General features: G+C 44.9%; 1 protein-coding gene across 5 annotated transcripts in view; it reads left to right on the top strand.

The window, feature by feature from the left end:
• Dip2c (disco interacting protein 2 homolog C) overlaps window positions 1-26,345 on the top strand; it is a gene marked incomplete in the record, with an annotated part of 458,386 nt that extends 432,041 nt beyond the window's left edge. For all 5 annotated transcript variants that reach the window (XM_029567488.1, XM_017800185.2, XM_029567487.1 and 2 more), the window contains 6 exon segments: window positions 1,798-1,859; window positions 9,110-9,167; window positions 11,566-11,640; window positions 16,749-16,923; window positions 19,611-19,734; window positions 23,221-26,345. In XM_029567488.1, the coding sequence (XP_029423348.1) occupies window positions 1,798-1,859; window positions 9,110-9,167; window positions 11,566-11,640; window positions 16,749-16,923; window positions 19,611-19,734; window positions 23,221-23,473 (747 nt within the window).
• Between the last annotated feature and the right edge of the window lie 1,512 nt (window positions 26,346-27,857).

Here is a 27,857-nt window from a genome sequence, read left to right as displayed (position 1 = left end):
CACCCCCCCCTCCCCGTTCATCCCATTCTTAATTATTGGGTTGTTTGTGTGTGTCTGTCCTGTCTGTGTCCTTTGTGTTTGGTGTCTGTTGGCCTGGTGTCCTCTCCTTTCTTCTTGTCTGCTCCCTGCTGCTGCTGTAGCCCCACAGGCTGCGGACACTGGCTGAGCAGGTAGGGGACTTTTCTGTTCATCACACTAGCGTGTACCCACCTGTTTACCTCCTGCCTTTCCACTTCCAGCAGCAGGACGGGCTAGAAGTGGAACGAAGAGATCTGCAGCTGGTGTGTAGGCCCTGTGCTTGGGGTACTGGCCACCTAGAGTGATAGCACAGCAGTTTCTCAAAAATGCTGCATTACCATGAACATGATGGTCATAGGTTCCCTGATGGTTTGGGTTCATCCCCCACTCTCAGCGTTGTCCACTTTTCCTGACTTGATGCCTTCCTTGTTTGTTTTTAATTGACCACCTGTGGTTATGAGTTTCACATCACTCACATTCTCAAATCAGTTTTTCACTCCCTACTGCTCTGTAACAACTCCACTAAATGATAGTGTGGGAAGAAGTTTCCACAGGGCACTGTCACTGAAGAACAATAGAAGACGTCTCTTTTTCCTTGTCTCTCCAGTCTTGGACATGAGACCCATGTGACCACAGTCACTGAGGGTATAATATATACTTGTGAAGTAGGGTTTTGTTGTTTTTATTTTTATTTTTGCTTTGTTTTATTTTGGTTGGTTGGTTTTTGTTTTGTTTTGAGACAGGGTCTCACTCTGCAGCCCTGGCTGGCCTGGAACTTGGTATGTAAACCATGTTTACCTCAAACTCACTATGTAGACCAGGCTGCCCTTGAACTCACAGAAATATGCCCACATCTACTTCCTGAGTGCTGGTATTAAAGGTGTGTACCACCACACCCAGCAAAGTTGGCTTTATTTTTATTCTTTTATTTAAACATGCATTTGGTACAATTTTTTTAACCTAAAGAATTTATAGTGCAATTCTTCAAATAAATTCTGAAGGGCTCCCTCATTTTTGCAAATTTCTTAGGAGTTCTATGTTTTCCTATCTTAGGTATTCTATTGCCTTATCACTAAATGTACATAAACCGTTATGTCACCTCAGTAATACTGCCCTTACCTTGGCAGAGGTTACTGGTCAGAAGTCAGCTCAGTGTAATTTTGGGAGATATTTCTGATGCCCAGATAATATTTCTGGACTGCTGTGTTAAAGGAAGACAGAATGCTCGGTGTACTGCCTGGCTGACTTAGAAAAACACACCACCTCCCCGACGTAGGTCACAGACAAAAATAACCTCCTGAGACTGGAGGCACAAGTAGGACTAAAGGAACAAAGTAATTATCTCTTGTACCTTCCTCTTCAATCTGTCAGCTCATGTCACCCTTCTACTTTGGTATCTTGGTCCTAAAAATAGCCTTTCTGGATGCATGTAGTGAAAAATTCTGAGCAGAAGACACGTCTCCTGACAATCCCCTTTACAGCCAATCTTTACAGCCAAAACACCTTGTATCCCTCTTTTTTTTCTTATACATACATAATTGGGGCCAAGCTGTGTAAAAGTTCAGTGTTATCCTAAGATGTCCCTTTGGGAATTTAGGTTATCAAACTAGAAGCTACATGGTTACTTGGAGGTATGATTGTAGCACATCGTGAGTCATTTGGGTTGTTTCTTTTTCAGTTTAAATTTTACCAAACAAATGCTTGCCAGCTAGCAGAGAGCACAGATCCAGTTTCTTTCCCCACACACTTGGCTTAACCACACTGTGTTGTTGTTTGCAGGGGACATCAGGGCCTGACCCCACCACCGTCTATGTCGACATGAGAGCCCTGAGACACGACAGGTATGGTACACTAGCGGGTTCTTGCCTTTCCCGCCTTCTGTCCTTCCCTTGGTGATCCATGATGCATGTGTCCAAGTAGAAAAGGGAAAATAGCCATGTTTACTTGTTCAAAGTGTCATCATCTTATGGATGAAGTGGCAGCATAGGGCAAGTTGGCTCCAGCCTTATAAATGAAAACCTGATTGTGCAAGAGCAGTGGCGTGGCTAGAGGTGTCTGACATACCAGGCTGCCTGGAAGTCAGGTAGTTGAAGTCCTGGCCATTTTGGTCATGTGTCACTATGCACTTTAGTATGTGTGAACATTCTACTAACATTTTTTGCATGTAAATTGTGTGTGTGTGTGCGAGAGAGAGAGAGAGAGAAAGAGAGAGAGAGATTTCTAAGAAGTTAAAATAGAAGACAAGTTTCCTTTTCTATGCAGCTTCTGAGTGAGACTATAAAGTGGGATCATTGGTGAGAGAGAATGTATGCCTCAGAAAGGAAGGGCAGAGCCCCACAAGATAAGACCTTTGGGAGAAGTTCAGCCTCAACAAGAAGGACCTGTTGAGATGGCCAAGAGAGGAGAAAGAATGTTATCTTTTTACATCAAAATGGATGTCGTTCTTGGTGGAAATGCCCAGCATTGTTTGTTATGTGATGTGCAGAGATAAGCTGGAGATGTCTTTCAAAGTGGTTAGAAGGTTTACATTCAATGTGTTGCTTTGTACCAGACACTGTGCTGCTTACCCTGTGATTTCTCTTTCCCTTGCCTGTCTACACTGTCTCTGTGCTATAGTACACAGAGAACAGGGCCAGAGTGGTTGTGTGGTTAGGGGTGAGGGCATGGGGAGCAGCATGCACTCCTGCCTGACCAAGTAGTCAGCTGAAAGACGCTGCTCAGGGATAGGTGCCATTGTGTCTGTGAGTACTGAGGCAGGCTGAGAAGGGATCTGAAATTGGTGGCTAGGTGGGCTGTGCAACCTCTAGCAGGCCTAGGTAGTCCCCACTGCATGTTCCCATAAGTCCCTATGTGTCCTTAGCAAACATTGGGCCACATCTGGACCCATTTTTTGTTGGCTCAATTTGGCAGTTAAAATCAGTATGCTGTCACATAGTTGGTCTAGGCTAGGGATGCTGCCTACACTCTGCAGTGTACAGGACAAGTGACAAAATGTATGCAGCACCAGCACTGAGAAGCCCACATACCTCACAGCTGTAGGTGGCTGCCTGGCCCTCATAGTCCTGTGTGATACTCTCCTGTTGACAAAAGAATTCCTGTTCTGCAGCTCTAGAATCACAGAAAGTTGTGCTTCAGTGAAAATGAGTCTTCCTGGGGCTGGATAGAGTGGCTCAGCAGTTAAGAGCAATGGCTGTTCTTACAGAGGACCCAAGTTCAAATTCTAGCACCCACATGACAGCTAACAACCATCATAACTCCAGTTCCAGGAGATCTGACCTCTTCTGACCTCCATGGGCATTGCACCAATGAGTATACTTACCTACACACAGACAAAACACTCACACACAAAATAAAAATAGTAAAATAGAATGTTTTTTTTTAAAAAAGAAAGAAAGGGAAGAAAGGGAGGAAGGAAGGAAGGAGGGAGGGAGGGAAAGAAGAAGGAAAGAAAGAAGGAAGGGAGGGAGGGAGGGAAGGAAGGAAGGAAGGAAAGAGAGAGAAAGAAAGAAAGAAAGAAAGAAAGAAAGAAAGAAAGAAAGAAGGAAGGAAGGAAGGAAGGAAGGAAGGAAGGAAGAAAGAAAGAGAAAGAAAAGAAAGAAAGAGACTTTTCCCTCAGCACTGTCCTCCAGGATCATTGGGTTCTGGATGGCCAAAGTTCAATCTGGAACTTTGAAAATTCAGGAACAGCATTAGAGCAGTTGAGAAACTAGTTCTAGGGAACGTGTGATTTTCCAAGTGGTAACTTTTGCATTTGAAGACAAACCTACCTAACTCTAGTAAAAATTATTTGGAAAATAATATTATAATTATATAAACTGCTCAAGACACGAACAACAGTCTAGACCTGTAACATGTATGCAGTTCTGCTTTGGCCTGATCCTTAAAATATGTAAAGAACAAGCTTTGTAATGCAGTGCAATGCATCCTCTTACTTAAGAGTGCCTTGGAAATCAGGGAAGGCTTAAAGTTGGGATTTTGAATTTTTCTTTTGTGAAAAGGGCAAAGTGTCTCAGGAATGAACTGCCTTTCTTATTATTTATTTTTAAGTCCATCCTTTGTCTTCAGTGTGGCAGCTCTGCCTGTCAAGAAGGACAGGGTGCAGGGCGTGCTGAGAACCGAGGATCTGCACTCTTCCGTGGTGATGAAGTAATCCCAGTTCCACGTTAGATCAGCACTGTGCTGCTGGAAACAGCAGGAGATGCAAATCCAAGGGCAAGCACTTGGTCATGGGCTAATTCTGTGATCTTGGCCAAGGCCGTGGTCCTTCTGAGTGACAGTTTTGTCTTAGTTTCTAATCAGGAATGATAGTTTTCTGCGCCTAGATTGCTTTGCTCATTATTAAAATCATCTGAAAAAGATGTGATGGTGAGGTGTATCATGAAGTGGAAATTGCTCTGTGGTCATTATGTCATTAAACTATGTGGTGTCATCAGTGGTGATAGTCAGGAATGATACGCCCCTGATGAACTGTCTCCCACCCTTTCTGCTGCTCTGCATGGGACACCCCAGACAGATGTGCTGTGTGAGCAGTCCAGGCCTCACATCAGAATGATAGAGGGTGCCCAGGGATATTCTTTGTGCTTGGATGTGATTGCAGTGCAGTCATCCCCCTAAACCAACCTACATCTGGGGGAACTGAGGGCTGCTCATCAGACACAGCATCCATGGGATCATATACCTGTTCTCTTCCTCAGTGTTTGACCTAAAACACAGAGGTCACACCCAGGTCCGCAGCACTGCCTCAACCTTCACAGTTCACTCTCAGTGGGAGATGTACCTGCTGTACTCCCTCTGTTCTAGCAACTCCTCCCCACAGCCTGGGGCCGAGCAAAGCTCTCTTTCCCGCCCTGACCTTGGAATGCACTGTCCTTAAATTTCCACTGTGGTGTGTGTGGGTCATGCATGTGTCCACATGTGTACATACACGTACATGTGTATGGAGGCCAGAGAACAACCTGAGGTGTCATTCCTCAGGTGCTATCCACTTTTTTTCCCCGTCAGTGTCTCTTACTGGCTTAGAACTCACCACGGCAGCTAGACTGGCTGGTCAGTGGGCCCCAGGGAGCCACACGTCTCCATGTCCCCAGTGCTGCATTACTGTAGTTGTATACTGCCCTACTCAGTGTTGTGTTGGGTTGCTTGTTTTTATTCTGAGTTCTGGGTGTCAAACTCAAGTCTTCATGCTTGTAAGTTAAGCACTTTTATTGACTGAGTTTTCTCCTCAGGATCCCCCACTATATTTTTTTCAGGTTGATATTTTTTTCAGGTTCCTGTTTGTTTGACCTCCCTTTTTGGGTCTGTCCTGTCCACCCCAGCAGGTATTCTCACCCTACTCCATCTGTCTTGGCCCTTTTTCCTCAGCCCACTGCACAAAGTCTCAGCATCATCTTCTTCCCTCATGTGTCAGTGCAGGCCTCCCTTTCCGATGCTCTGACACCCCCACCTGAAGCCTCCGAGCACCTGCTATAATGTGTGTTCCTTCAGGGGCTTCTCCTCATATCCTTTGCAGATGCTCATTCTGTCAGTCTCAGCTCAAATACCATCTCCTCCATGCAGCCTCCTATTTTCAGGGGCAGTAATACCCAGCTTCAGATCTCCAGCGTTGCTTTTGACCTTGACCAGCATGTGTAAAAGCATGCCTTATGTTGTAGCTCCTGTAAAATATGAGCTCCAGGATCAGACAGGTCAGAGTACAGCTCTCCTTCCTGCCTGGGGCCCTGGAACAAAGTGCTTAGTTCTGGGGCCTCAGTTTCCCTGATAGGTGTTTAGGATGGGTCTGGTAAAGCCAGTCTTTGTGGGTTCCTATAACAGCTAGGGAAAAGATCTCTGTGAGGCTCTAGGTGTAGGTTGGAACTAACTAGGAGCCCTGGGCAAGGAGATGGTGGAGATTCTAGTAGTGAACTTAGAGAGGACTTGTGTCTCCAGTCCCACAGCATCCAGACGTGCTGCCCTCAGAGACAGTCCAGGGCCCCAACTCGAAGGCAGTGAGGAAGGATTGCCGCCGAAGCTGTCGATCCTCTTTCTGCTTGTAAAAACGGGGTGGTTTTCTCACTTCAGCTGTATTAGAGTCCATCATAAGGATTAATTACTTTACCTATTGCTTTAATGGGACATTCACTTTGGAGTGTCAAGACACCTGCCCAATTATCACTTAATTAACCTGGGGAAGCTTGGTTTATCAGTATGCTGTGCAGTTGCAAGGAAGGAAGAAGGGAGGAAAGAGAGAAGGTGGGCAGGCACAAGCCAGCTCAGATTAAGATCAAGCTCTCAGATCTACCCTGTGGAAGCCAGTGATCAAATAGGTTCCTTAACTATCTATGTCTACTTGATTTTACACCTCTGTGCTGAGTACCCATTTTGTCTTGCAGCCCCAGTGTTGAGGATTCGGCAGTCTGCATTTGTAGCAAAGTTGCCATGGAGAACATTTCTGCCTCACATAAGGAGGATTCATATTCCCCAGTTTCTAGAATAAAGTTAGCTCCCGTTTTACAAGAGGAAACTGTTTGGAGGCTATTTGAGAGGAATATTAATTTTTAAGATGTTCTTTACAATGCATGTATTTAAAATGAATTCATAGTTACTCAATCATTTTCCGTTTGATCTTTACTTAAACACTTGAATTGTTCAAGATTTAGGTAGGAAAGAAAAGCGTTTCTCAGGCATTTAAAGAAACAGCTCTAAAACATTGTCAGATCATATACACACACTGTTAGTGTAAAGGCCTACAGTGGAAACTTGCTTGCCTCCTTCAGGGCTTGTAAGCTGCAGTCGTGATTAAAGGGTGTGTGTAGGAAAATATAGATTCCAGGACTGGGGATATTGCTTTCCTGGTTTGGTAGAGTGCTTACCTGCATGCACGAAGCCCTGGGTCCAGTCCCCAGCATTGCACAAACAGGGCTTAGTGGCTCATGCCAGTAATACTAGCACTAAGGAGGTAAAAGAGGATGATCAGAAGCTACATAGCAAGTTCAAGGCCAGCCTGGTCTACATGAGACCCTGCAGGGAAGACAGGAAAAGTATGGATTCTAGGCTAATTCCTGCCCCATGAATAGCTGAGTATCAAGATCGCAAGAGAAGTACAGAAAAAGACATCTCAGTGGGTTTGTGATTTAGTCAGCAGGATAGGAGAGGCAAGCAGAAGACAAAGGCAAAACGTCTGCCAGGGGCCCTCGATAGCCTAGTCTCTGCTGTGTATAATGTGTCATGTATGGACTTTTTGTGTCTTATGTATGCTTGCATGTTACTGCATATGTGTGCAAGTACACATTCATGTGTGTGAGTTTCTGCATGTGTATATAGGTGGTGTGTTGCAGGTGCACATGTGCACATGAGCTCCTGTATGGTCAAGGGTATTGTGTGTTGAAATTGAGTAGTGTAGTACCATGGGTTACATGTGTGTACTGCATGAGTGTAAGGTGTTGCAAGGGACTGAGGGCTTTCAAGTATGTGAGTGTATGTATGTGTATGTGAATGTAAAATGGCGCTATGTGAGTATATTGGGAGTGTTGTGCATGTTTTATATCCACACAGGTGTGTGGTGTGTTTGTACAAACATGAGTCTGTGCTACTGTGTTGTGTGTGCCAGGGTTCGTGCACACATTTACAAGGATTCCCTGGGAAGATGGGAAGTCTGCAGTTGGTTTTGCAGTCAGCTTGTTGTAGCCCATGGTCCTAACAGATAGTGCAGCACATGCATCTCTGCTGAGCGCTTTGCCCTCCATCCAGTCAGTGAGGTCCATACTTTTCCCTGTCCTAACAAGTATGCATGGGAAATCATGCTCCTCTGCATTTTATAGCATCCTTGACTTGCTCCCCTGGGCCTTGGGGTCCCTCTGGCTACAGCACTGACAGGTGCCATGGGATTAGATGAGCTACTTGATCTTACTCCTAGCTTGTTTTCCTCCTTCATTTCAGCTTTGGCTCTCTTCAGGCACGGACACCATCTCCAAACTCATCGTTCACCAAACTTAACATTAATATGTGATCACAGGATCATGATGTGACAGGATTTCTGTGATTAACTAGCATGTCTGAAGTGTACTTGAAAATCAGATGGCCATACCCATAGAGAAAACTGAAAGATGTAGCATCTCATTGATGGTGTTTTAATATTAATTTCCATTTTCCATTTTGCATGCATTGAGGTGAGCCCTAATCGTCTATGGAGCTTGACTGAAAAAAACAAAGTAGAAGATACCTGAGGAACAGCAGCCATGCTGACCTCTGGCCTACACGCGCGCGCGCACACACACACACACACACACACAGAGTCACCCTCTAGGTGAATGGACAGCATCCTGTCCTTGGTACCTGGTAAGAAAGGAAAGTGACTTAGAGAAGAAAGTTTCTTTGGAGTTACAGTTCCAGAGGGCTAGATGTCCGTAATGGGGGGAGGCAGGACAGCAGGAACAGGAGGCTGAGAGACCACATCTCAGCTGTGCATAAAGGAGAGAGCAGGAACTGAAAGTGGGATGAGGCTAGAAACTCAAAGCCCTCCAGCAAGGCTCCACACTCTAAATGTTCCCTAACCTCCCTGAACGATGCCACTAACTGGGGACTAGGTGTTCAAACACTTGAGTCCGAGAGGGACACTTCTCATTCTTATCACAGCTACAAGCAGTTTCTCTTGGAGAAGAGTTTCTCCGGGCTTCCTCAGCTTAGCACCTTGGTTTAGCAGGTCACCGTGGCTGCTGGGCCAAATCTCTGCCTTCCTCAGCATGTTGCCTGCATCCAAGCAGAGCTGTCCAAACTGCAGGATTGAAACACGTAGCCACAAGCCACCAGCAGTGTGTTCAGGGGTGCCATCCACTGCTCATCTTCCCTTTCCAGTTTTAAAAATTGGACAAATGTGATTTCATTTCCTTTCTCTGTGGTCTTTACTCATGTGCTCTTTCCAGGTTGTCCTTGTGGTAGCACCATTGATTCTGCCATCAGTGGCCCTCTCTGGAACTTTCACCTTTGCTGCGGGACAGTACTAGCAGTTTACATCCCCAAATAGCCTGCCAAGCCCATGTCATCTGTTGGAGGTGGCCAGAGGCAGCAGTGTATCCAGAAACCCCCCTTGAGTGGTGTTGTCTGTTTCTTCTTACAGAGTCCGGTTGGTGGAAAGGGGATCTCCTCACAGCTTGCCCCTGATGGAATCTGGAAAAGTAAGTGTTATAAGTCCTGGGGCTGGAGAGATGGCTCGGTGGTTAAAAGCACTGACCGCTCTTGCAGAGGACCCAGGTTCAGTTCCTACCATCCACATGGCAACTAATAACTGTCCTTAACTCCAGCTCCATAGGCTCCAGCACCCTCTTCTGGCCTCCACGGGCATTGCATACATGGGGTCTACTTACATACATGCAGGCAAAACATTCATACACACAAAATAAATAAATCAAAAAATAATGTTTTTAAGTGGAAATTCCTGTCCCAGTGAAAAAGTGAGTCAAAGTGTGTGGACTTTGAAGTGCCAAGAAGTGTGTTCTCAAAGAGAATGCATCAGGAATTTGGCCATGAGTAAAGAAGCTCATTTAGCTTTAGAGTATTTTAATATGAAGGCCAAGAGATAGGCATCTTGCTCCATGGAGCCACCAGCAGCCCAGGTGTATCTGTCTCAGTACAGGCTGTGCCCCTGAGGGTACCTCAGGTTCTAACATGGCTTCTCCTCTTCTACTTACCCTTCCCACTTCCAGCTTGCAGAAAGAGCAGAAGGAAACAACTTGGAGAATCTTGAGGAGGTTCCCACACTGTCTTTCATCTAAATGCTGTTGACTAGAATTTAGTCACTTGTTCACACCTAGCTGAAGCAAAGATTGTCAACTAGTCTGTTATTTCTGATTATCTAGTGGTATGCCTACTCAGGATGTCTCCATATGGAAATATCTGGAGAATGGTTATCAGGGGACAACTGTTTAATTTCTGTCACTTTGTCAGCTTTCAAAGAACTAAGAATATTTTTAAACCTAAATGATCTTTTTTTCTTTTTTGGCCCCAAATGTCAGTCCATTCTCCACTTGACATAGTTCTGTTTTTAAATTTTCTTTTCTATGTGCATGTATTTGGTGCATGTATATGGGGCATAGCTGTGCAAGTGTGTGCCCATGTTCACACAGTAGAGTCCAGGACATGATGTCAGTGATTCCTGTCACACTTTGCCATATTGCCTTGAGTACGTTCTCCCTAAACCATACACTCAGCTTTTTGGCTAGGCTGGCCAGCCAGTGAGCTCTTGGATCTACCTTTGTCCACCTGCCAATGCTGGGGTTACAGGCATACACAGCTGTGCCCAGCTTTTATGTGAGTGCTGGGGATTCATGTCTCCATGCTGCAGAGCAAGAGCCCCTCTCCTTAACCATCTTTCCGGCCCCTGACATAGTTCTGAAAGCAGTTAATGTTGCTATGGGCCACTTAGGATCTGTATGTCCATCTCTGCACATCAGATCCCTTCCTAAAGTGGTTCTGAGAGTAGGAATGTGGTGATCATCCTAGCACAGTCTGAGGGACTGTCAGCTGCAGACTTCAGGGTTATTGCCCTCCAAGCTCAGCCTAACAGGTCCAAAATGTCATGAGTTCCTACCACAAAGTATCTTGCCTCACCTCATCTATAGAATGTTAAGTTTTCTGAACTGAAGCAGGCTGTATTTGGGATTTCGAAGTGAGCTTTTGAACCCTTAGATATGTGCTATCAGTAGAACTTTGCTAACTTGAGTATACATTGAGAGGATGGGCTAGGTATCAAAATCTGTAATAAAAGTTGATCACACTCAGGAATGGGTCTCCCAGGACCCTTAGTTGAAAATTTAATGGAGAAGAGTGGATGTCAGAATAGAAGTTCCAATCAGGCTGGACTAGGAGTTGACCCAACCCTTACTTCTGTCCACCACTGTTGAATCATTTGGCAAGGTCATTTGGGACTTGGTTATGTCTAGTTCACATGCCTCCCTGCAACGTTCCCTGCATGACTCCTGGAACTCAGGATGACTGTGGTCACGTCCTCTTACTCCATTCCTGTTTGTCTTGTGTTAAATTTAATGTACACATTCACAGAATCCATCAGACTACTATTCTACATCCATCAGGCTGTGTGAAATGTCATTTATCTTGGATTTCATTTCAGAATTTCCTTTTTTAAAAAAATTATGGTCAGATTTGGATATTTACCACCTTTGAGATGATTGGCAATCGTATTTCCTTATTTAATTCCTTCTGCCCCAGACTATGGCAGTAAAGAGCAACGGCAGTAAGATACGGGTTGGGTGGCACACACCTTTAGTCCCAACATTTGGGAGGCAGAGGCAGGTTGATCTCTGTAAGATCAAGACCAGCCTGGTCTACATAGCAAGTGCCAGGCCAGCTGGAGCTACAGGAGACCCTGTCTCAAAAAAAAAAAAAAACCAGAAAACAGTCTTTTGATAACGGTATACACATCATGCCATGCTGCTCTCTGTATGATCTTGGAAAAGGAGCCGGGCACGTGGAATGGAGAAAAGGTTGTTGTGGGTGTGATACTTACCTGTCTTTCTAGCCACAATCAGGACCTATCTCCTCTTCTTTCTCAAACAGATACTTCCTGGGGTTCGGATCATAATTGCCAATCCAGAAACAAAAGGTCCACTGGGCGACTCCCACCTTGGAGAGGTGAGTTACAGGGAGTCCTGGGAGTATGTCCTCCCAGACACATCTGACCTAGCCCCGGTCTGTTTCCTCTTTACACCTGCCATCATCCACACATGTGCTGTTCACATGGGGCACATCATGGCAACCAGGAAGGAGCTGGAGATGTGCTTTGCCACTTCAGTGACCCCAGAAAGTTCATTATTAGAGAGTTGTATTTCCTTAGGGAGATGGGAGACACTCTCCTCACAGAATTCCAAAACCACATGAAGTTTGGTATATGCAGACTCATTTCTTATCTCTCAGCCCTGGAGATGGTTAGCATGTACCTTCTCCCATACTGAGAACTCCTTTATCAGGAAATGACAGACCTACAGTGTGAGCAAAGCTACAACCTAGCAGGATGGTAGTAAAAACCAGATGTCATCTGAATAGCAAAGTGACAGATGTGTTTCAGATCAGTGAGCAAACAGCAGCACTTGGCACCGTTCCTTCATGATGCTCCTGAGGAAATCCCACCCCAGTTGTTCTTCCCTGTTTCTTGGCCCCTTTCACTGCTAGCTAGGTTGGTATGGCTGGAGAGAAACAGCTCTCCATGCACCCTCATCTGTCTGAGTTCTGACCACAGGTGGCCCTGGTGTGGTCAGTTAGCCCTATAGTGTTCTCACTTGGTTGCCAGACCTGCAGCATCCCCATTTGGTGAGGCCAGGTGTCACACCTCATCCTTTCTTCCATTCTTCACTGACAAGATTCTTCCATTCTTCAGCATCCCCATTTGATGAGGTGTCATACCTCATCCTTTCTTCCTTTCTTCCATTCTTCACTGACAAGATTCCTCTGAGGAAGTAGAGACCATGAGGAAAGAACACAACCTGAGTCCCAGAGTCCCTGTGTAGTGCCCACATTACCCTCTCCTCTAGCTACGCTGCCTAAGCCCTGGCTGTCTAGCAGAGCATTTCTGTGTGGTTATACCTGCCTTGCCCATTCTGCAGCAGGACAGTATTATCCTACCCAGGATCACTTTCCCACACAGCATGTGGTGGACAGATAGCTCATGAACAAGTCCTAACATCCCTCACTGCTCATATTCATTTCTTTTCTGACTGCTGTTGGACCTTTATTCAAATCTTGTGATCAGTGAGAAGATCCAGGCTAAGCTGATCAGGTTCTGTGCAGCTAGTTTTTAGTAGTTTCTTTTAAATGTGCCTGAGAGATAGGGCCAGATGTAGAGCCTGCTTCCTCAGACCCCTGGCGTGGCCCTACCTGTGGCCTTCCTGCCAGCAGCCTTCACATTGGCCTGTGCAGCATACTGGGAACAACCAGAGCTGTGTTTAGAGCTTTGTCAACTCCCAGGGCCACCAAGGCTAGAGATGTGAGCCTACTGGGAATGCATCTCTTACTACAACCAGATTGAACTGTAATTGTCAAAAAAGTACATAAATTAAGGTGTACAGCATATTTGTAATGCTTTGATGTATGTATGTGTTGTAAAATAACTGCTACAGTCAAGTTAGTAAATACATTGTCACCTCATAAAGTTATCTTTTCTGTGTGTGGTGAGAATGTTTAAACTGTTGCCAAATTCCAAGCCAACAACCATAGTCTCCATGTTGTATATTGACTCCCAGAAGTCAGTCATTGTACAACTGTGAAGGCTAGCACCCATTGGCTGGCATCTTCCAGTCCCTGCCCACCCTCAGTCACCAGTGATGGCCGCTTGACTCTGCTTCTATGAGCTCAACCTTTCAGAGCCCAAGTGTAAGTCAGATCAGGGAATGTATCTTCTCTGACTTCTTCCATTAGCATGATGTCCTCCAGGTTCACTTATATTGCTAGAGATGACAACTTCCCCTTTAAAGGCTGAATTGTATTCTACTTTCTGTATTAGTTCTTTGTCTTGTTGCTGTAACAGAAGTGACTTAAAGAAGGAAAGGTTTATTTTGGTTTATAGTTCTGGGGCACAGTCCATCATGGCAGGAAAGTCATCGTGGTAGGAGCTCGAGGCAGCTGGTTGCAATGTGTCCACAGTCAGGAAGCAGAGAGTTGTATGCTGGTGCTCAGCTGGCTTTCTTTTATTCAGTTCAGGACCTCAGCCCAAGGAATGGTGCTGCCCACATCTAGGGTAGTCTTCTAACTTAGTTAACCTAACCAAGATAATCTCTCACAGACATGTCCAGAGATTTGGGTGATTATCTCTATGGTGATTCTAGATTCTTTCAAGTTGGTAATCAGTGTAAACCATCATAATTGTCTTACCAAGGAAATATTTTATATTGGAGAACAAAGAAGTTATCTTTACCTCGTCTCATGTTCACTTTTTCACTTTTTCTACAGTTGCTTATTAAATTCCTGCTGCGTTCCAGGCACTGTTGGGGTCTGGGGATACAGTGGTAAATGAGGTAGATGAGGGTCTAACTGTGGCAGTACTATACCACATTACAATTACCTGAACAAAAAAGGCTAACTCGTAAATTTAGTTTTAATGAGCCCGAACTCAGAGGACACTTGTTCCCCAGGTATCTCTTGAAACAGTCTATCTCCTAGAACTGTGCTCATAAGGCAGGCCTCACTCACATTTTTATCCCAACTGGTTTTTCCAGCTTCAGTGGGTAAGTATAAGTTTGGCTCCACCCATATCTTAACGGACCATTCTACCTTTTCATGCCTAGTTCTAGAATAGTTCAGTGCACTGTCTTTCAGCCTTTGATATATTACCCACATTTATTCATTATCTTTTGGGTGGAGTACCAAATTGAGGTTGCTAAGGAAACACCTCTGTCACAAGATACAAGGTTCATTGAGTTTGCAAAGATTAATTAAAAGACATATTAGTGCCAGGTGTGGTGGCGCACGCCTTTAATCCCAGCACTCGGGAGGCAGGGGCAGGCATATCTCTGTGAGTTCAAGGCCAGCCTGGTCTACATAGTGAGTTCCAGACCAGCTGGGGCTACAGGGAGACCCTGTCTCAAAAAGACCCCCCCCAAAAAAAGACATAATAGCAAGCCCAATAAACCAGTTAGGATTTTTAAAAAAAGATTAAAAGAATAAGAATAATACAAGGCTGCGACGCAGCTTAGCATTAGAGCCCTGCTGCCACGGAAGGCCCTGGAGTTTGGTCCCAGCACCACAAAAAAATAAAAACTAACAAACAAAGCAAACAAAAACAATACTTCTCGCCCTCCCCGCCAAAAAAAACCTTGCATGCACTTTGCCAAGATCAATCACTTTTAAACTTTTTCAACCTCTCTTTTAAACATTTAGTTCTTTATTATTTCATGTGTGCATGCAATTCTGTGGATTCTGAAACATTTAAGAGCATATATATATATATATATATATATATATATATATGGGTTTTGGTTGAGAATACTTGTGTGACTATTTCCTTAGAATGTACTCTTTAGCCAGGGGTGGTGGATGACCACAAGAAAACAGGCTTCTGGGAACTTGATCATTTGAACTTACGGCAATGGTGACCATGCAAACTGAACCCAGATAAAAATCCAGCATAGAACTGGTGAAATAAGTAAGAAGCCCCAACCTTAACCAAGGAAGTATTGGCAGTTGATCACTGCTGGGTGAAAGAAAGGTGGCCTGCTTTAAGCAAGTAACACTAGATAGGCTGACCAGGCTCCAGCAAATAAACTCACACTGAGGGACATCTGGGGACATATGCCTGACTCAGTAGGCCTTGACATATGTGACAAAATGCATGAAATCCAGTGGGAGGACTATGGGGGGCTGCAGATAGGGGAGGGAGTCTAAATATGATTAAGATGTATGAAATGCACAAAAATTCAATAAAAATATATATTGAAAAAATGTGTTCTTACATAAACAGTTACTAACTTCCATCCATTAAATATAATACAATCTCATTTTTAAATCCGTTTATATTCTAGTTGTGTCAATTAACCCAATAGTGTCCTTGAAAGCATATTTTCTTCAGTAGAGAATCCAGTCTAGAATTAAGGACTGAATATTCTTGTCATGTCTATTTGTGTCCTTTAAAACATTTCTGTGGACTTCAACCATCTTTTTGTGGCACTCATGCTTCTGAATAGTGATGATTCCTATTCAGAGCATTTAAATAAATACTAGAGTTCCTCTTTCTGGGCACGGGGTTGAGGCTTATCCAGTGCTCGAGATCTTGAATACAGACATGCCTCCAATCAAGAAAGAAAAATGACTGGCTGATGCTCATCTGGGTGGTGGGAGTGGTTGACTTATCTGTGTTACCTAAACTACTGAACTGCATCCCATGTAACCATGTATCAGAATTAAATGCTATTTAAACATGAAAAAAAAAAAGACATTAGTCCAGATTTTGTTCTTTATTCCTATCTCTAACTTCAAGGAACTTGACCATTTTTCAGCATATATTGAATAACAAAACATCTAACCCCAGAATGTCTGTGCTACAAATGCTCCAGTCTGAAACCCCTTCACATATCTGGTCCCTGTATATCGACATCTCTACATGCTGTTGTATGAAAATCTTTGGACTTGTGCAGGCTCCACTATCCTGGACTTTTCTGTGGTTCCACATACTCCACAGCCACTTTGAGTCTGTGTCAGCCTTTGCTTAGCTGTGCTCTCACAGGCTAAACATCCACATGTCTCTGTTTCCTGTCTTTTGCTGTCCACTGACTTTCCTCCTTTGCTGCATTCTGTATTATTTCATCACAGTCTGTTTCAACAACTCTGCAGCCAAGTGAAAGGGGAAGAGTGAGACCTTAAAGCTTTGGTGTATCTCTCAGTTTCTCTTTAGTAGTGTGTTCACATGTAGAAAACCACAAGAAACTCATACAACTTTGTTTGATGTGCTCATCCTTAAAAGCTATATTTACGTGTCCATTAATCTGTTTTAATGACATTTTTAATAGATGAATGGCTTGGTTGGTTTCTTGACTATAACCTTGATGTGTATGGTGCCTTTATCACAGAGAATCTGTGGGTCTGTGTCTCCCCTTAGAAACCTGAGCAAGACCACTGTTGTTTTGATTTTTAGATCAAGACAAATTTGGCTATTAGAAACTGCAACTTACTGAATTGTAGAGATAGAGTTAGCCTCCCTCCCCTGAAGATTCTCAAGGTGGCTCATGCACAGTGACATCTCACTCTGTCAACAGATATGGGTCCACAGTGCCCACAACGCCAGTGGCTATTTTACCATTTATGGAGATGAGTCTCTCCAGTCTGATCATTTCAACTCCCGGCTGAGTTTTGGAGACACCCAGACCATCTGGGCCCGAACAGGCTATCTTGGCTTCCTGCGGAGAACTGAGCTCACAGACGCAAATGGAGGTATGTCCAGGCTAGAAGGTGCCAAATGGTGGGCAGAAGTCAAGTTTGCTCAACACTGAAAATAGCCTTGAGGTTTGAGAACCACAGTAGGACCTCTGCTTGCCCCAACTGATCTGAAAGCCCCTAACCTTGGAAGAGAAGGGAGTGGGAGCTGGGGAGATGACTCGGAGATTGGGAGATTGGTAAAATGCTTACTGTGCAAACTTGACTTGAATTTGATCCCCAGAACCCATATTAGAGAGCCAGCTCTGTATCCCTGTAATGCTAGCACTAGGGAAGCAGAGACAGGTAGAGCCCTGGAGCTTTTTGGCCAGTCTAGCCACATGGATGAGTTCCAGGCTCAGTGAGAAACCATGTCTCAAAAAAATAGAGAGTAATTGTGGAGATACTGTATGTTGACCTGTCCTCCAGATGCGCATGCACATACATGCAGGTGCACCCACATGCAGTGTGCACACATCATAGTCTGTGCATTCATCCCTTGCCGATTTCAGGGTCCTTTCCTACCTCCTTAGTCCAAGTAAAAATTGAAGCAGCCTGTTTTACCAGGATGATAGCAGAGATTCTTGGTGAGACCAAAATCCAGGCAGGTGAAATTCTAGACATGATGGAGGCTTCCTAAATCACCCAATATACCCACAGTACCCTGAGGCCTGCATTCCAGGGAAAAAGTAGAACATTTCAGCATGGCAGCTTCATGATGGGTAGTCACAGACTAGCTTAATTGAACGTTTGGAGTTCAGAGGTATAAAAGGTGGTGTCACTTTGCACCCCCCAAGGAAGGCCTGGAGAATCCTGTCCAGCTGTACCCTAGGGAACAGGGCAACAGGATGTGATGGCTGTTTTCACCTCCCTGGTCCCTGAAAGACAACATGAATCCCCTGTTTTGAACAAGAGAACAAAGCTCTATAGCAAGCAGAAGCCAGTAAGTAGCTGTCTCCATCTTCGCTTATGTGGTTTAAATGCAGAAGGATTTATGGTCTGACATTACTTTAAATGTCAATCATTTCTTTCAAATTTTCCCTCATACACTTATTACCGAGTTCAAAATCAAGGATAGTTTTTTTCTCCTTTTTAAGCAGAGTTAGAGGGCTGACCACATTTTTATTGTTATTCTTACAAGGTTTTCCTGCAGGATATAAAATGGGGGGGGGGGCTGTGAAGATGCTTTACTCAGTGAGGACTTCAGTTCAATCCCCAGAACCCACATAAATGCCAGGAGGGTATAGCGGCCCATCTGTAATTCTAATGCACAGAAGGCATTAGGATCCCAGGAGCAAGCTAGCCAAATCGGCAACTTTGGGATCAAGTGAGAGATGCCTCCATCTAGAAGGTGAAGAACAACTGCTTGCCTCCACATACATGTGTATGCACATACACACCACACACATGCAAAAAAAGTAAATTTTATCACCACCTGGGCTAAGGGAACCTTTGTTCATAAACATGAGCAGAAACTGCTTTATCTTGCCACTTACACGTGAGCTCAACACAGTGAAGAGCTCATGTGATTGAGTCCAGGGGAATGGGGTGCATTTTGGCTAAGCTGTGTCCTGTGTGTCTTTGAGCAGGCAAATCCCTTAGGATTGCAAGTGTTATTCCCCATCGCTCAGGCTGTTCAGTGCTAACTGGTGCTATATGGGTCCCTTCATCACTGGTGACAGTGATCATGAATCAGAAGCTGGCCCAGGAAAAGACTGGTTAGTCCCCACTGGACATATTTGGAAACAGGGCAGGATAGGATAGGACATGAAATGAAAAGGGGCAAAAGAGGGTGATGGCAAGGTTTGCTTCATGCCTGTGTGGAGATACAGTGAAACTCATTATCTTGTACAATGCACACTCATAAAAAACATCTTAAGAAGCAAGGCAGGCTTTAATGTCCTTAATACCAGCATTAGAAAGGTCAGCCTAGTTGAGTCAATGAGCTCCAGGTCTAGTGAGACATCCTGTCTCAAAAAATTAAGGTGGGGGCTGGAGATATGGCTCAGCAGTTAAGAATACTGAATGTTCTTGCAGAAGACCAGGGTTCAAATCCCAGCACCCACATGGCAGCTAACAACTGTCTGTAACTCCAGTTCCAGAGGATCTGACAGCCTCTTCTGTCCTCTGCGGGCATTGCACAACATGGGTGCACTTACCTACATGCAGGCAATACATGCATACAAGTAAAATAAATAAAATAAAATAAAAAAAGGTGGAAGGCCAGGTGTGGTAGCCCACACCTTTGATCCCAGCACTCGGGAGGCAGAGGCAGGTGGAGCTCTATGAGTTCAAGGCCAGCCTGGTCTACATAGTGAGTTCCAAGCCAGCTGGGGCTACAGGGAGACCCTGTCTCAAAAAGACCAAATAAGTAAATAAGATAGAGAGGGATTGAGGAAGACACCTGATACTGACCTCAGGTCTCCACATGTGGCACATGCACACACATTAAATGTCAGAAAGAGAGAAACAGAGACAGAGAGAATGAACACATGAACCCAGAGGCTGGGCATCTGGCCTCTGAGCAAATAGGAATGCGCACCCGAGACTGATGCAGCCATCTTTCCTCAAGAGAAAGCAGCTGGTCATTCCTTGAGCTAAGATCCCCTTTGTCTCACTCTACAGGACAGGTTTTTGGTTGCTGTTTTTTGTTTTTGTTTTTTAAGCAAGGATCTTGATTAGCATTCAACTTCTTCTCTCAACAGAGCGCCACGATGCCCTGTATGTGGTGGGGGCACTGGACGAAGCCATGGAGCTGCGGGGCATGAGGTACCACCCAATAGACATTGAAACCTCTGTCATCAGAGCCCACAAAAGTGTCACAGAGTGGTAAGTAGATGGGAGGGCATGTCCATTTGAATTGGGAGCTGAGTTATTGATCACTGGGATGTGGAAGAGAGTTTCTCTAGACAGAGCACCAATCAGACCAGAGTGTCTCCTCAAGGTAAGCTGTTCTCTTAAGGGTTAAGGGCAACACAAGAGTATCCTGTGTGACTTGAAAGTCGGAGTTTTAGTCTGGTTTCCTCAGAAACCAAGCTGTTTTTCTTAATTTGTGATAACATGATATAAAGGAGTAAAATAAGCTTCACATCTACTTAGGTGTAGAAGACATTTTTAATGCCTTAGACTGGGAGCTATTAAAAAGTAATGTGCTCCATGGGGAAAGTGAAGAAAAGGAGAGGCATTGCTTTGGCTGGGCCTCATTTCCTTGTGAAGGAAGAACTGCTTGAATTAAACCAAAAGCCAAGCAACAAGGTCTCCCACACAGTGGCCCAAGGGTAGGGTTGTAAGTTCTGCTCTCGCCAGAGGTGGGCACATCTGTCTCCTACCCACGGCCTATTTAATACATTTGTGTGTGTGTGTGTGTGTGTGTGTGTGTGTGTGTGTGTGTGTGTGTTTTGAGACAGAATCTGTGTACTCCTGCCTGGCCTGGACTGAGATGTGCCTGCCTCTCCCTCCTAAGTATGGGATTAAAGGTGTGCACTACCACAGCCAACCCATTTGAATGTAGAAATCCTTGGATAGCAGCTGGCTCCCACCCAAGAGCGTCCCACAGACTCCCATGTTTGGGAGAGGCTGGGAGGCTGCTTGGCACTTTCTTGCTGTGTTTAGGAATGAAAATTGATTCCATGCTGTTCAGTGTCGCTCTCTTCATTCACTAGATGACAGGCAAGATGTTTTCCCACTAAGGGAACCCTGTCCCTTCCTGGCAGGGAGACTGATATCACCAATCTCAGTATTAAGCTAGGGCCTGTAAGGAAGAATGTATGGGAATCACCTGTGACTGGTTTCCTGACCTTGGTTCTGAAACTGTTCCTTCCTGTCATGGGAGTCTAGAAGCAAGCTCAGATTTATTGCCATTTATTGAATCTGAATAGTACAAATGTATCTTTTTATTTATATTTATTGTCATCCTGTACATTGAACTTAGCACCTGATGCATGCTAGGGAAATGTTCTCCCACAGTCCTGAGTCTGGTTGTTGAACTCTGGCACAGTAGATGAGATCCTGTTTGCATACACTAGATTGGTCCTGTGGTCACATAGCCCTAGGTCCTTGCCAACACAAGGCCTCTAGGACTGGAGATGGAGCACAGTGATAGAGTGACCAAGGCCCTGGGTCCCCAGCAGGATTGACAAACACAGGAGTTTCCTCTTCCTGTGAAGAGAGGGCAAAAATGCAGAAGACAACAGAGACTCTTGAAACCCTAGACACGGGCCCTGGTTTTACCCGTGTGACTGTAAATCTAAGCTACAATCTTCTATTCTTGTGCTTTTAGCAAAGCCATTTTAATTCTTAGAATCATCTCCCTCAAGGAGTTTCTGGATGTGCTGATGGGCCTCTTTGGCACTCCTCTCTAGGTTTTTGGTCCATGAGGTCAGTTTTTATCCTAAGCATTACTGAGGTTACCTACTGTGTGGCCTCTGACCTGGTCAGACAGGGCTCTCACCCACCTGTTCACTTAGAAGCCCAAAAGGAAGGAGAAAGAGAATGAGTGAATGTTATTCTGATGGGCTCAGGACATTGGCAACCATTCAGGTGCAGACTCCTCCCCACTTCCCCTGGCCCCTCTTACCTTCCTCCATGCTTCTTCCTTCCACCCTGTTCCATCCTATTTGCCGCCCACTGAGAAATTCCGTGTCACAAGACAGAACCATCTCCTTGTGGCCAAATTCAAGGCAACCAAACCTGCTCACGTCCATCGGGGACTTGCAGTACTAACACCAAACCTGCTCACGTCCATCAGGGGACTTGCAGTGCTAACACCAAACCTGCTCATGTCCATCAGGGGACTTGCAGTGTTAACATCAAACCTGCTCATGTCCATCAGGAGACTTGCAGTGCTAACACCACCCCTGGGAAAGCTGAGGTAATTGGAAGGTTCAAGCCCCACCCCAGTCACTCTGGCAGACCCTGGGCAGCAGCAAGGCCCTCATCTCCACCTCCTCCATTCACTATGAATGGCTGAGCCTCTTCTGGTGCTTCAGGTCAGGAGAGTGGCTTACATGTCAGATGATGTGGTACAAATAGACCCAGTGTGTTGGGAAGACGCACATAATCATTGCTATCACAAACTCACAATACAGCCTCATGGGAGCCATGAAAACTAACATTTCAGGTGCAAGGACCCAAATTAGGGGAATGAAATGTCAAGGCATCTTGGAACTTGTTCTCCTCAGAACTGGGCCCTGGGGAATGTGGGCACCACAAAGGAACACCTGGAGAGCCTGCTGAGCACTCTCTGCAACTCTCCTCACTGTACTGTGTGTATTGACAATACTGGATAAAATTTTGGACAATATTCTTTCAGACTTAGTCTTATATGTAAGGAAAAATAGTGTGTCAAAGTACATCCCACCTCAAGCTAGAACAGGCAAGGGAGGGCAGACCAGTGTCCCTGAGCCTGGTGTCCTCCTCCCTACCAGGAGCCCCTGGAGCCTGGTCCTATTCTCTGTATAGCCCTTTCCACCCTGTGTGTTTCAGTCCCTGTAGCCCAGCAGACCTGTGTAGCAGAGGGTGAATGAATACTAGGGTCTTTAACCAATCCTAAAAGCCAACAGAACAAGGTTGATGGGGCTTAAAATGGTAAAGCCTTGCGTTTGTGCTTCCAGTAACTAGGCAGAGGAATACCGAGGTTGCTAACCCACCAAATAGAACAGCACCCCACCTGTAGGACTTAGCTGATGCTATGTTACCATCATCTCCAAACCTGCTGCTCCAAGTCAGTACCATTAGTCATGCTCCCATGTCTGTAGGTAATCATCTTGGGGTCTGTTTAACTGAACATAGGCCCAGTGGCCCTGCCCCATCTGTGTCTTGTCCTCTGGGCCAGTTCAGGCACATCCCATGCCTCCGGCATTCTACAGCCTCACACAGGCTGGCAGGCTCCACAATGAGCCTGAGCCTGAGGGCAAGAAAGCTGGAGGGCTGGGCTGCTGGTGCCTCCTGCCACTGCCCAAGGCCTGCGTCAGCAGAGCTGGGAGCTCAGAACAGACCACGGCAGGATGATACCTCAGGCAGCTGTAAAGTAGCAGAACTGGAGTCCAGACTCCTCTAAGGAGGCAGGAGTGACCTGCACTGTAGAAGCAGGAACCCCCAAAGATCATAAAACACAGACACTACCATGAAAGAGAGAAGGCCAGAACATGTGAGAAGGTATGTTGTGGCAGGAAGACTACTGTATGTGCTGTCACAGCTAAGAGGGATGTGCCAGCCGGCGGAGACAGGTGGGATCACTCAGCCAGGCTGAACAGAAAGTGGCATTATCATTCCACGAGACCCCCGGTAACTCTGGTTCTCTTCTCTGTCCTCTAGTGCTGTGTTTACCTGGACAAACTTACTAGTGGTTGTGGTTGAACTTGACGGGTCAGAGCAGGAAGCCTTGGACCTGGTTCCATTGGTGACCAACGTGGTCCTAGAGGAGCACTATCTGATTGTAGGAGTGGTGGTTGTGGTGGACATCGGGGTCATCCCCATCAACTCCCGGGGAGAGAAGCAACGGATGCACCTGCGAGACGGGTTCTTGGCAGACCAGCTCGATCCCATCTACGTGGCCTACAACATGTAGTCTTGTCTCTTTGGCTTCCACAGAGTTTTCTAGGGATATGAACATTTTTCTCAGTGTCCACAGAGACGTGCAGATACTCGGGCCACGCTCGCCTGCGCAGAGCCCAGTGTGATGGGACTAGGGGGGAGGAGGACTTCTCGGAGCAGTCACCCTGGCATGGAGATGAAATGTGAATTTACTGCTGGATTTTGCTTAGAAGGACTTTGGATTACTGCCTTCAGTTCATTGGAAAAGCTCATTTCAAGAACTTTCTTTTCTTTGCTTTTTTTAATTATTGGATAAGAAGTGCTTTCTTCGTAAATGTGGTATTTTGTTAAGCCTAAATAGCGATTTAAAAAAAAAAATGCCCTCCAGATGGGTTCTTTTAAAAAATTTATGTAGTGTGAAAAAGAGTTGTTTCCTCTGTTTTAATGTGTCATGGAATCTTAATGACATGGATCTGTTACTAATTTAAGCCATCGCTAGGTCTCACCCTTCTAGGAGAGTTTACTGAGGTACGAGAACCCTTCCAGGTAGCACCTTCCAATTAGATGTTAGCAGCTTTCTTTGTCAGAGACATGCTAAAGAAACAGAGGCCGATTTTCGGCCTTTGGAATTAACATAGAATGAGAAGCAATTATAAATAAGGTATTTCGGCAACTATCTTGCAAATATCTTTGTACTAAACTAAAAAGATAAAATAAGTTAACTTCCTTGATATGTAATTATGTACAAAATGTTTAATTTATTTTGATCTCTTTAGAAGTATAAAAGAGAAAAAACATTCAAGAATATTAAAGTCTTGTAATGTTTGCTAATATAAAAAAGTGTTGTATTATCTTGCGTGGATAGTATCACAACAGATATATATATATGAAATATAAATTCACTAATGAACAAAGGAGAGTTTAAAGTTTAAATGCAGAACCTGTCACTTGCATGGTGCACCCTCCACTGTATTCACACACACTTTGCTGTTTAGAGCAATCGCAGATTGCCCATGACCTTGTCTCACACCAGAGACCAGCAAGTGGGATCACTGTCGTCTCTGAGATGGTGAAGGAACTGAATGCTGAACGGTCACTATGGTTTCCTTTCTGTGGGGACGGCAGTGGTGCATCCATGCCAGCATGTGCCAACGACGCTGACGGGGCTCTAGGTTGGCAAATAATACCGTTTTCTTAGCTGCAAGAAATCATTGCACAATGTTAATTCTTTTTTAGCTTTTTGTTGTTGTTGTTGTTGTTCATGTCACCGTTTTTGTTTTTTTTTTTTTTCCTTCCTTGGTTTGAAAAGAATGATACCCTGTGGTCATGTGTACCAGGTGTCACTGGTCTCCCCTTCCGATGGATGCTGTGTGAGTGGATAGATGTCCAGAACTGCTTTGAGGGAAACCATATATGTAATGTCTTCTAGACTGGAGACCCAGCCAACTCTGTGAACTTCTCTGGTCTTGGGTGCATCCTAGCTTGGCCCTGAGCAACCCCTACACCAGGGACTTAAAACAGAGCTCTGTTAGAGCAAGATGTCCTGCCAGCTGCCTCCCTGGACTTCCTGTGGGGGAACCCATCCTGGGTGCTGTCTGCCTACCTTTTCATTTACAGAGCTTGGCCCTTGTATCTCTAAGTCAGTCTGGCCTGTCTGCATCCAACCAAGGAGGAATTGCCAGCAGTGAGAGTGGGGTTTATTTTATAAGTATGTGCTCCTGCTCTGGCCCCCAGTACTAGGATAAGCTTGACTAAGATTGCTGCTAGGCAAAAATGAGCTTCTTTATTGAACTGTGGGCAGGGTCTTTGTCTACCCTAGTTATATACAGCCAGAAGTAAGCTCTTTGCCAAAAGAGTTTTGTTTGACTTCTGAGATCCAAGGCTGATTAAAAAAATAATTTAAGTGACACATTTTTTTAATTGCATATGTAGAGCATTCTCCCATCTCCACAAGTCATTTGATTTTTCAAACACTGTTTGCTCATTGCTCTGTGTCTGTACATGTTTCAGATGCACATTCCCACAGTCTGCAGCTTCCGGGGGAAAATCCCTGCCACATACAGAAAAAATTTTTTTTTCATAACATATATGCACACAAGCACACACATTTAAGGGGAAGTTGTTTTGACATTTCAAATAGGATACTAATTAGTAAACATTACAGCGTGCAGGAAATCTTCCATCCAGCTGATGTTGGGAAACAATACAAATGTAGATGTCACTCCAAACATACTTCTTACTTTTCACCATATCAACTTTACACCCAAAGAGGGCGAGCACTGCAGTGCAGTTGCAAAAGCAGTTCACAGCAGATCTCTTCTGTATCCTGTCATCTGTGACGTTAGACTTGATTCGAAAGAGTGGGTGGACTGGCTTGGAAGCTTAGTTGTGCAAGATAAAGGTAAGGGAGACACTTAAGCACCACCAGTTTCAGCAATAAAGAAGGTTGTTCTGCATTAGAAATTATACTGTAGATAAATCATTCATGAGAATGTTCTAAAAAAATGTTTGTCTTGTGACCATGTGCTTTTGAAGTCAGCCAAAACTGTGTAATCAACTTGCACAAAAAGAGGGTACAGGATGAACATTGAGACACAGACCTAATCAAACAGGAGCAGATTCCTCATGGTGCTTGTTTATTATATATATTTAATCCTGCTTGACACTTTACCCGAGGGGATGGTCCCTTTTATCAGTTGAATGTTAGCAGCGTTATTTCAGATTGTGGTGACTGGTTAGAGAAAACTCATGTACTCAACCAATCACAGTTTCAAACAAAATTTTTATGTGCAAAGGACAGCAACCTTCTTGTATGTTCAACCACCAGTACGCTTTGTACATCTGTGATAACGCCTGTTTTATATTCAAATGAACAAATAAAAGCTTTTATTTTTGTTGCTCTGAAATAGTTTCTTCATTAGTACCCTGGGGCGGGGGGCGGGGGGCGGGGGACTGTCTTAGACAGACTGCTTCCATGTCAGGAAGGAGGTGGCTCCTGCTGGGAAAATGTATCGGTCTGTTTACATGATTTGTCGCATAACTTAGTACAGATGATCCTGCTTTGAATGATGTTTAAAATTTGATGTAGGCGTTTCTGGTTAATAATTCCTATGGCAACAAATGTTTTGCTAACTGTTTTTTTTTAATTCTTTTAAATATATCTGAATATATTTGTTCACATTTTGCTCCAAGTGTGCAGATTATTCATAACTCTTTGGGACAGACAGTAAGTACAGATTCTGTGTGCTGTATCTCAGGTGAGCCACTGGTTGCCTATTGTCTACAATTCAAACTGTCTTTATTGATTTGATAGCCAAAGATTCCATCCTTTGCTCAAAATCTGAGGATTCGTAATGGTTTTGTCTTTGAAAAGCAGTGACTCTTTAACTCACCTTTAGCCTGATGATTATGAAAAGATCGATGTGGGCCTGGGGTAAAGATGGATCAGTAGTGAAGCACTTGCCACACAACCTGGAGACCTGAATTTTATCCCTGGAACCCATGTAAAGGAGGGAGAGAACCAACTCCTCAAGGTTGGCCTCTATCCTCTACAGGTACACAGTAGCACTCGACCCAAGATAATAAAAATATACATAAATAACATAAAATTCAAAATAATCTGGGTATAGTGATACATGTGCATAATCCCAGCCCTGACTGGGGAGATGGAGGCAGGAGGATCCCTGGGGCTCACTGGCCAGCCCAGTCTTCATGTTCCAGGCCACTGAGAGACCTTGTCTCTCAAATCAAGGTGGAGGTATCCTGAAGAGCCACAGCTGAGGCTGACCTCTGGTCTGCTCACATGTCCCCAGGCTTAGCCTAAATGCTTCTTGTGTTGGAGCTCCACTTGCCCTTGCCCAGGTTTCTTCTAGGATGAAAGGATGCTCATGATGTTTGTGTGTTCCGAAGGGAAAGGCTGGTGTAAGACTGGCTGCACCAAGTTGGAACACAGCATTGCAAGGAAAGAGCGCCTCTCCCCAGAACTGCTTCTTGGGTGGCAACTGGGAAGCAGGTAATCATGAAAACTGCACCTGCAGGGCCTCATTTCAGAGCATGTGCATACACCCACCCATGTCTGCACACATTCAAGCGCTGTGTATATGTAACATCTTCTACTGTGGTGCCCTGCTGCACATACTCTGTAGTGTCTAGCACAAGGCTGCATTTCTGGGACATGCTCTGTAGCCGTTTGGTGAGTTGGTCGATTATTCTGTCCTAGAAATCCCTGTTGACACTTCAGTATGTATGGGGCATGCGCGCTCTCTCTGTGCGCACTCCCAGAATGGCACTCCCCCGCCGTGCGTCTGGAGAAAAGCTGGTCTGGTCCCAGCCTTCTCTGTGTCTCTATGGGCCTCAGGTGTGGTATGCGCAGGTATCTCGGGGTCGCTCCGGGCCCCTGGATCTCGGGGTCCCCGCCA

The sequence above is a fragment of the Nannospalax galili genome, unplaced genomic scaffold (genome assembly GCF_000622305.1).
Source record: "Nannospalax galili isolate Female #2095 unplaced genomic scaffold, S.galili_v1.0 scaffold399, whole genome shotgun sequence".
Classification (NCBI taxonomy): domain Eukaryota; kingdom Metazoa; phylum Chordata; class Mammalia; order Rodentia; family Spalacidae; genus Nannospalax; species Nannospalax galili.
The sequence above is the reverse complement of the archived record's forward strand: the minus strand, read 5'-3'. Positions and strand labels throughout refer to the sequence as shown.